The 9,390-nt window shown below is 35.6% G+C and overlaps 1 protein-coding gene across 2 annotated transcripts; it reads right to left on the bottom strand.

The window, feature by feature from the left end:
• Positions 1-201: 201 nt before the first annotated feature.
• On the bottom strand, positions 202-9,032 carry LOC121243320. 2 transcript variants are annotated; one of them, XM_041141422.1, is made up of 13 exons: positions 8,876-9,032; positions 8,596-8,737; positions 8,438-8,499; positions 7,760-7,810; positions 7,633-7,659; positions 6,875-6,979; positions 3,202-3,309; positions 2,957-3,028; positions 2,796-2,846; positions 1,972-2,034; positions 1,763-1,887; positions 1,269-1,479; positions 202-1,026 (listed from the first exon to the last, which is right to left on the bottom strand). In XM_041141422.1, exons 2-13 carry the CDS (start codon positions 8,693-8,695, stop codon positions 310-312), a joined length of 1,692 nt encoding a protein of 563 aa, XP_040997356.1. In that variant the 5' UTR covers positions 8,696-8,737; positions 8,876-9,032; the 3' UTR covers positions 202-309. The 2 variants fall into 2 exon arrangements, with proteins under 2 accessions (XP_040997356.1, XP_040997357.1); XM_041141423.1 differs by lacking the exon at positions 7,633-7,659.
• Positions 9,033-9,390: the final 358 nt, after the last annotated feature.

Raw genomic sequence — 9,390 nt, 5'->3', positions numbered from 1 at the left:
AGATGTACTATTAATATAAATTATTATTTTTATTTTACTTGGAATAAGAAAGTCAGGGAAAATTCAAGCACAAAATTCAGAACTTCATTATGCCTCCTTCTCTTGCCAGTACAACTTCATAATAAACCTGCTTAGAAAACGCTTCATATATAGCACACCAAGATGGCAAAAACATGAACAAACATGCAGTGTCACACAAAATGAAAGGAAAAGAAAAAAAGGGATTGCACATTGATCTTGCATTTGTTCCTTCTTATAATTTTTTTGATAACAGATCAGATTACTTTATTGAATTTAAAGCCCCAGATTTCACTCTGTTTGGAAGTACAATATATTCAATGCAGTACTTGGAATATAATCCTGATCAGAAGCATTCTGTGAGAACCAGGAACAGATAATGCTCTTAGATGGATTATTTTGAGTTCCTGCAGGCCACTTATCAATAAGCCTAAAACCAAACTTGGATGCAGCTGAAAGTATGGATGGCTCATCGACTCGGCGCAAGACGTGGCAAAGAATGAATGCAGGTTCCTGTTCCCACGCAATGCCTCCTTTAGATGAAATCAATTCCTTGGCAGTTTCAAACAAGGGCAAAATGGCTTCAGGAATGTAAGTCACATCTGTGCCTATAATGATATCAAACCCTCTATTACTAATTTCCTTGATGGCTTCTATGTGGTCCTTATTCCCCCACTGTACTCTCTTCGCAATCAACTTGGAAAGGAATGGTGGCTTGAGATTTGAAGTGATATTTTGGGTCAATAGGTCAAGAGTACTTACATCTCCATCGGTGGCAACTACTAGGTCAGCAGATCCAGCGGCAACCATAGAGCAGATGCCTCCACAGCCAGACCCCAACTCTAACACCCTTTTCCCAGCAACGATGCTAGGATTTCCCGCTAGTACAGAAGCCACTAGGCGAGCTGATTCCCAGAGCATCAAGCCGGTTGATTTGCATGTATGTTGATACTCTCTGGACAGCACTCTAATCTTGTAGTTAGATCCTCTAAGGTTGACATCAATCATCTGCCACAAACAACATAGAAAAAGTGAGTGATGAAGATCTCTCCATATAAATTATCCATGGCAAAAGATCAGTTTAGCACTCCAAAAGACAAGTTGATAGTAAAACACAAGCATGCCGTGCTCTGCTACTGAAATCAATAGACAGCACAACTCAGCATCCTTTCTAAGTGCAGGTGAGAACTTGTTGCATCAGTTTAGCAGAACTTTAAGTACAAATAGAAAGATAAAAGGCAAAAATTCACCTCAAAATCAATGGAAAGTGAAGTTCCAAACATATCAGCTGCAACACCCTCAGACATGTCAACTTCAAAGTTTTTCACAAGCCCCATCAATGAATTCTCCTTGACTCCAGGCTCGATATCCTCTTGACCAGAAAAGCCCTTAACTGCAGCTTCCATACTGGAAGAAGAATTTACATTGTCTGAAAGGCGGAAAACAGCTTGGATCCAACGCCTGGCATCACAAACAGAAAATATATTCAACTGAGATACTTTCTTTTAATACATTTTTAAGAAGTGGTTATATATACAAAGATTCCACAAGGAGAAAAGTTTTTTATTAGTTAATTGTTGTGTTAATCACTCAACAAAAAATTTGAGTGCACTTCAACAGATTAAAAATTCACAACATTAATGTGCAATATATTATTTTATCAAAAAGCAAATCAAAGTTTGAGAAAAAAGAAAAAACTACAACTCTACAAACTGCTATGAAAAATGAAGATACAATCACTAACCGATTCATCACCAACTCCCTCGAGCGGTTCTCAACTTGTTTGCAACACAAACCAAGCTCTTCAACATCAAATCCATTTTCTTTAAATAAATTTCTCAAGAACTCTTCAGAAAAATAGAAAGCTCGCTGGAAAAAAAAAAAAAAGGTTTACATAAGTAGCTAACTCGCTAAACTACATACTTAGAACAAATAAAGCAGACTGGAACCTACAGTGCCATCACCCCTGACATAAAAGTTTTCACTAATCTTTTGATCCTTGAGAGTAAACCTTTCCTGCCAATATATTATAAAAAGTTAATAAAAAACTCTCTACATAGAGAACAAGCGGCTAATTGCAGATATTTTGATAAGTAACCAATTGGAGATATGACCGTTTCAAAGAATTTAGAAGGTTGCCAAAACACTAAAGGAAAGAATCTGAAAAAAAAAGGAAAATTTTGAGTTCTATGTTCCACTCGGATTTTGGTGAAACAATTAAAATTAGGTTTTGAATAAGGATGCTCATACTGTTATGAAGGATGTAAGGCTGATATTCTTCTTAAGTAAAACATAATCATGATAAAATCACACCTACATATGAAGCATGAAAACTGAAGGAAAGGAATATTTTGTAGAGGACAGTCAAATGCCATCTTGGTCAATGAGCTTTGGAACAAATGGTCAACTCCCTTATAAACAAGTGCTAGAGGTCTTCAACACTGCTTCAATTCCCGTTCAAGAGCTGAACTGTATTTACCTAAAACAGGGAGTGAAATCCCACGTTGTTTTTTGTGTTTTGTTTTGTTTTATCTTAACCATTACTGGCTTCAAGAAATGTACAGCCAAAGTTGATGAACTCAAGCAACTAAGTATATAACAAACATAAGCTACCAGGAAAAAAAACTGCAAGAAGCATTTCGAGGATAGTAGGAAATAGAGCAATAGAGCATGGGTTCAAAAATAAAGTAAACGGACAAGAACTTCAAAATGCATGACAGCATTACAGCCTCAGCCATAACAGGATTTCTTTTCTTGGAGCGAGAAAGAGTATCAACCTGAGCAAGGTCACCAGTAGCATAATCACGAAACAACACGTACCCATTTGGCTGAAAATTAAAAAGAAATGGAATTTTAAATTTAAAAGAGTTGATTATAGCATTGTAAATAGAAACTTTAATAAATTTCATGATTGTAAATAAATGCACTGATATCTTACCTTGAGAACTTTTCTAATGTTCTGCAACGCTAGAGACATCTTCTCTGGGGAAACTGCAGATAACACAAAAATCTGCTTAACGAGTCAGCTAGTTGGCTGAATAACAAACATCAAAGCAAAGTTAAGCACAACAGCACATTGTCCAACCAGAATGTAGATTGGAAAACAATAATACATCAATGAAAGTGGAAACCAGATAGTTAACAATAACATAAACTTGATGAACGATAACTTCATTTAAATACCATGGTCACTATATCAAGTGAAGATGAAGAAATTTGCTTGCTTAGATCATCAACTGTCAAATCACAAACAAATGCACTAACTCGGGATTCATTGAAGTCTTTATGCATCTGCGATGAGCAAGACAAATACATTCAGCTAAATAGAACTACTTCAAGTAAACTTTTAAGTTATATATGGACAATTAAGTCCTAAAGCTACAAACAATAAGCATACAAAACAAGGAAATTGCAACATGTCACTTTAGGAGAGGTGCTACATATCCAGTTTAACTCATGATTAATGACCAAAGGAATCTCTTTAACTACTTTCTGAAAAATATTTAACGTACCATGAGTTGTCGAAAACAAAAACATATTGTAGAAAACATGTTTCCACCAAACTTTTGACACTTAATAAAAGGAGAAGGAGAACAATGTCATTCACAGAAGACTGAAGCATTTCTACCTATAGAAGTAAGTAATTATGAGTTTCTAATCCAAGATATAGTTTAAAATGTGACTTTATAGTCTATACACATTTTTTTTTTATAAGTAAAAAGAAGTTTTATTAATCCACGTAATTAGGCAAGGCCCAGGTACACAGGAAGTATACACTATACAAGAAATGAGCCTAATTACAAACTAAGCGCTGCGAAAAGCAGCATAAAAGTCATTAAAACTCATTCCATTCAATACAAAAGATGATGCCTAACGCAACAACGTATAAAAGAAAAAGTCCCTAAACCCTTCCGGTGATCGCTCCCTATTGTCGAAACAACGACAATTCCTCTCGTTCCATGTGCACCGCATTAAGCATAGAGACACCATCTTCCAAACAGCCGAGATGTGATAATTGCCCCGAATTCCTGTAACATACGGATCCAAATTTAAGCCTTAAACACTAGTATTTTATTTATTTATTATTTATTATTTATTTAATTTTATTGTCTTTATATTTTTATTATCATTTTAGAAAAATGTGCTAACAGATAGATTTAAATTAGTGATTCTTTCCCTATCCAAAATCTGTGTATTCTTTATCCATTAAGTTCCCGTATTAGATTCGGTTTCCAGTTTGAGTTTAACTCCAACTCAAACTTTTCAAATCCTCTTAGAATCTATATCCTCGTAAGAATAGGTTCCTAAAGTCTAGGCAATTTCAAATTTCAGCCAATCTCTTGAAGGTTTCCCTCCCATCGCCTATAAGAAACCACAAAGCCTCTATTTTAAACATTGAAATACCCAGAGAAACAACAATTTCGCACAAGCCTTATTTCTGCCCAGCCACCGCCGACCACCCTAGGACGTCGGAGCACCACCCCCGGCGCCAGAAAACGCCGGCCAACCCAACCCCGTTGAACCCACTCATTTCCAGTAAGTCCCCGACGGGATTTCTCTCTCCCCATGATTTTCACCGTCTCGGTCTAACTCTCTCTCTCTCTCTCTCTCTCTCTCTCTCTCTCTCTCTCTCTCTTGCATCGCACCACTGCCCAGAGGATCCAGTCGCGTCGCCGGTCACTTCCAACCACCCTAGAGCCGCCATCGCCTCAGCCTCTTTCTCTCGGTGAGCATCACACAACCACTTCCTTGTTTTAGTTCAGCCCCTCTGTACACGATGAGAGTTTCCCCCATAAGCCTATAGTTTCCCTTATAATCAGTTTTCCCCATAATAACCATGACCATTAAGATGAATTCCCAAAATACCCTTTATAACCCTTGTTCATAGGCCTCCGTAAATCTTATTGATGAGATTTTCTTTTTAATTACAATGTAGCTTACAGTGTCTATGGGAGATTTCATGTTTTAAATCTGTGCATTACGTGGACTGATTTCCTATATGGGCTGGGTGAATCCAATTAAACATGTGATTTTAAATTGAAATTGCTTTAAGTGTGGGCTGTGTTGTAAGAGTTTTTTTGCTCTGAGGGTCCACATTTCGTTAATCAGGGGGAAGTTTATAAACTATTTTACAGCAGAAAGTCTGAAGGGATTTTAAAGTATGTTTTTTTAAAAAGTATGCTATGAAGCCTATTATTTTAGTTAAGTTCCTTTATATGTATTTAATTACATGGAATAGGACGACACACTTTTCTAGGAAATTAGTAACGTCTAGTACCTCCTATCGGTAACGCGCTACAAGTTGGAAGTCAGGAAGCAACGCTAAGAGGTAAATGGTATGATCATATAGATGCATGCAAACTGTGATTATTATTGTTTTGTATGAAAATATGATGTGCTTATGATGATTGACTACGCTACGTTAAGAGGCAAGTCAAGGTTAGATTCCTCTTACGACCTTTGATGAAATATGAGATTATGCTTGAATAAATAAATTTGTTGTTAAATTGATTGAATGTTACTAAAATCATATGAAAGCCATGAGATGTTCATGTAGTAATTCAAGTATGCCATGTAATGAAATAATCAGATTATACAAGCCATGTCCCTATAATACATAGATTAGGTATGCCATGTTCATATGGTACTTAGATCATGTATGTCATGTTCATGTAGTACTTAGATCATGTATGCCATGGAATGTCATAAAACGTTCAGAGCATGTTATGTTAGGTCATGTTATGCTATGTCATATACAAGAATATGCCATGTTATGCTATGCCATGTACAAGGATATGTCATGTTATGCTATGCCATGTACAAGAATATGCCATGTTAGAAATGTTCATGAAGTCTAATAAATTCTCATGCATTAAGAAAGACTAGAAATGTTACGGTACCATGGACTCAAGCGTGGTTAACCACAAGTTAAGTGAAACACGGACTCAAGCGTGTTTCACTCCATGTTACTCAGTTAAGTGGAACATAGACTCAAGCGTATTTCACTCCATGTTAAGACAAGATAAACAAATTATTATGCACTCACGTTACAGGTTTGCCCTAATTATGTATGCTTCCGCTCATGATGATGAATATATATGTGCTATGTGAATATATGACGATATATGTATATATGTTGTTAAGAGTCTTCAGAAACTAAATGCATGCTAGGCCAGATTATGTTTTACAGTATGATGTGCTATTTACTGAGTATTCGACTCATTCTTGTTTGTCTTCTTGTTTCTTTCATGTCTAATTGTTACAGATGATGTTTATGACGATGCAGAGCTGGATGGCCAGGAGTAGATTTAGTACAAAGGATTAGGATGGAATAAGTGATAATTCACACAAGAATTAGACCTCTTTTACGTCATTCATAGGATTAATTTATGTTCTTTTACTTTACGTTCAGTTTTTGAGACGTTTATGTTCAAATCAGTTTTTAACATTTTATCGCTTTTCAATAAATGAGGTATATTCAATATATGAATCTCTTTACCGGGCATTAAGTTATGAATGTTAGTGACATCTCTATCCTATGGGAACGGGGTGTTACAATTCTTCTCCAACATGGCAATAAATCTATCACCCTTCTAGGCATTACCCATGCAATGCATGTAATCAAAGGACGAATACGAACAAAATTACATGCTGATCCTCTTCTCATTCATCAATTCTAGAGGATTTCACCAATATTAAGTGCATGTTGTAGGGCATTTGAACAGCTCCACAACTCCAGATCCATAACTTTTAAGCACAATTATCTACACATACTACAATATGAACCAAGTTCTCAGATGTATTCAATCATATAGATTCGCTAATTATTCAGCAATAGAATACAAGACAATCATACCTGAACCAAGTTAACAGCACGTGGTGAGAAATCGCATGCATACACAAAAACATCCGGATATGTAGCAAGCAAGGGAAAGATAGTGTTTCCGGCTCCACAGCCAACCTGATAACAATGACAAAGATTTAATAGCTCAATATATAGTAAATTCTCAAGGAGTGGTTAAAGAGCTTCCAAAAAGAAACAAAAAGTGGAAAAGAACTACTTACAAACACACACACACACACACACACAAAAAAGTGTAGTACTATTACTATAGCTGTGAATCATGATAGTTCTTCTCTATATCCACAAGATTAAGGCCAAAATACAATATAGCCTTAATGATTATTGTGGACAATAAATAAGAATGAGAAGCATAAGAAGACTTGATTAAAACTATAGGTATAAAAATGATTAAATAAATGATACAACTTCAAAATCAAATTTTAAGACACGAAATACATTAGTGTATGATCTCACCAACAACATAGAGCAATCTCAGAGGACTTGCAACAATAAGTCAAGCAAACATCTCTATAGCTATCCAACTTATTTAATTGAAAATTCAGTCAAAGATAATACGGATATATAAAACAGGGTGACATGAAACTATATTAGAAAAAAAAAGATTTTTTTTAATTACTTATAAAAAAAAAAAAAAAAGATTACAGGTTTTTTTTTTTTAAGTAGAAAGATTACAAGTTAGGAACCAAACTGCTAGATTTTGTCCCCATGAAAGAGGGAGAGAGAGCTAATAATAACAAAAGATGGTGTACCTCCAAAATCTCTTTTCGTCCTGATCCCTGTAAATAAATAAAAAAATCAACAAAATATATCTTAATCCATTAAGATATTGCAAAACGCTTAGAAACTAAACTTGTAAAAGAAAAAAGAAACGCTCACAGAGAAATGGTGGCCCCACTCCTTGTCCAAGTAGTGACGATCTTTGAAAAACTAAAGATACAAAAACAGAAAAATAAAATAAAATTTTTATCGATACCCATTGACTTGGAGCAAATTAAAAACAAGTGGCAGTTTAAAGCTTTCGGGAAGCAATCAAAATGGTTTGCCGTTTTCATTACAGACAGGATTGACAGCTGTAAGGTGCAGATTATCCCTTTCTCCCAAGAAATTGACACCTAGAGGCGACCCGATTGCCAGACAAGTTATAACCTACTCAACTCAGCTACAGGTCTCTGGTTTTAGAATTATGAACTGAAGGTCTGGCCAGCCATTTATGCCACTAAGGATCACATAACGTGGATCAAGATCATTGATGCCAGTCAGGTTTTGGAGCCTAGCGGTAGAATTATACTGATACAAATGGTAATAGCATGTAATGATCGAAGGAAAACTCAAGCCACGTCCGGCCCCATACTCCAAAAGTACTATCCAATGTCATAATTGGAGCTGATGGGAATTACTAAAAAGGGCAATAACTTCTCTCTCCAGAGAAACGTGGATCTCATTCACCATCTTCCTATACTAAGTGGGGAGCTCAGTCGGGATTATTAAGTAGCATTTGAATCGGCTGTTGGTCTTTGTTGCCAGATAAAGTTACGGGGGGTGAGAGAGACTTACTCTATCTTGATGCCGTTTGTAAAAGATATCCCAATACTTCTTAGCTTCTCTTTCATATTTCTCTGCCAAACATAGCGACATAATTAAAATGAATACGAACAATATTCTGTGTGGTGGGAGAGAGAGAGAGAGAGAGAGAGAGAGAGAGAGAGAGAGACCTCGCCAGAAGGGGGAGATGACATCGCTAGAGGGAGGAAAAATTTGAATCGTCTGGGATGGCTGTTGTTGTTCCTCAGCTGCTTGCAAATCAGATGCCATTTTCCAAGTCTCTCTTTGAGGAGAATAACTTTACAAGTATATCTACATACATCAAGAGCGTAATTTGCCATGAATTTATTTACTTTTATAAGTACCATTGCCATGAATGATAACCCAACAACAATGGGATTAAGGGGGGAAAAGATCACCAACGAAATAGAAAAATAGAGAAACACGTACCAGACGTTTGCAGTCAATCGCCCCGCAGCCACAGAGAGAGAAAGAGGGACGGAAGGAGGGGGTTTAGGGTTTTGCTTGTGACGGCCAGTAGCGAAGTTTTCCGTTAACGTAAGAAACGACCCACCCTCTTTAATTACTAAAAAAAATTCTAAAAAAGCATTTCTCAATAAATAATATCATTACTTACAAAATATCGAGCACTAATGATTAGAGTATTGGCAATGGCTATTGTCAAATCTAAAATTTAATTAGAATATTTTATTTTAGCTATAACATAAATTTGTAGATAGATTAGTTTATATTGAACTAGTTATCTTAAAGTTTAAATAATAATAAAATATTATATATTTTAATATTTTACAAATTTAATTAATAACTCTATTAAAAAATAAAATTATTATTTTTCAATTACTTTTTCCCTCAACCTAATTATTCAATAAATATATTTTGCCAATCATTCACCCAACAATCACATATACAAAACAGTCCACTAATCCATCAAAACAATCCACTAA

Source organism: Juglans microcarpa x Juglans regia, chromosome 8D (genome assembly GCF_004785595.1).
Source record: "Juglans microcarpa x Juglans regia isolate MS1-56 chromosome 8D, Jm3101_v1.0, whole genome shotgun sequence".
Lineage (NCBI taxonomy): Eukaryota > Viridiplantae > Streptophyta > Magnoliopsida > Fagales > Juglandaceae > Juglans > Juglans microcarpa x Juglans regia.
This window is presented reverse-complemented; position numbering and strand designations above follow the sequence as displayed.

Bases quoted from the DNA above. Each gene is read 5' to 3' on its own strand.
- LOC121243320 (XM_041141422.1), bottom strand. From the start codon at position 8,695: ATGGCATCTGATTTGCAAGCAGCTGAGGAACAACAACAGCCATCCCAG. The intron at 8,500-8,595 runs GTCTCTCTCTCT...TATGTTTGGCAG, and splicing joins CATCTCCCCCTTCTGGCGAG to AGAAATATGAAAGAGAAGCT. The intron at 1,888-1,971 runs GTAGGTTCCAGT...TTTTTTTTCCAG, and splicing joins ATGTCAGGGGTGATGGCACT to CGAGCTTTCTATTTTTCTGA.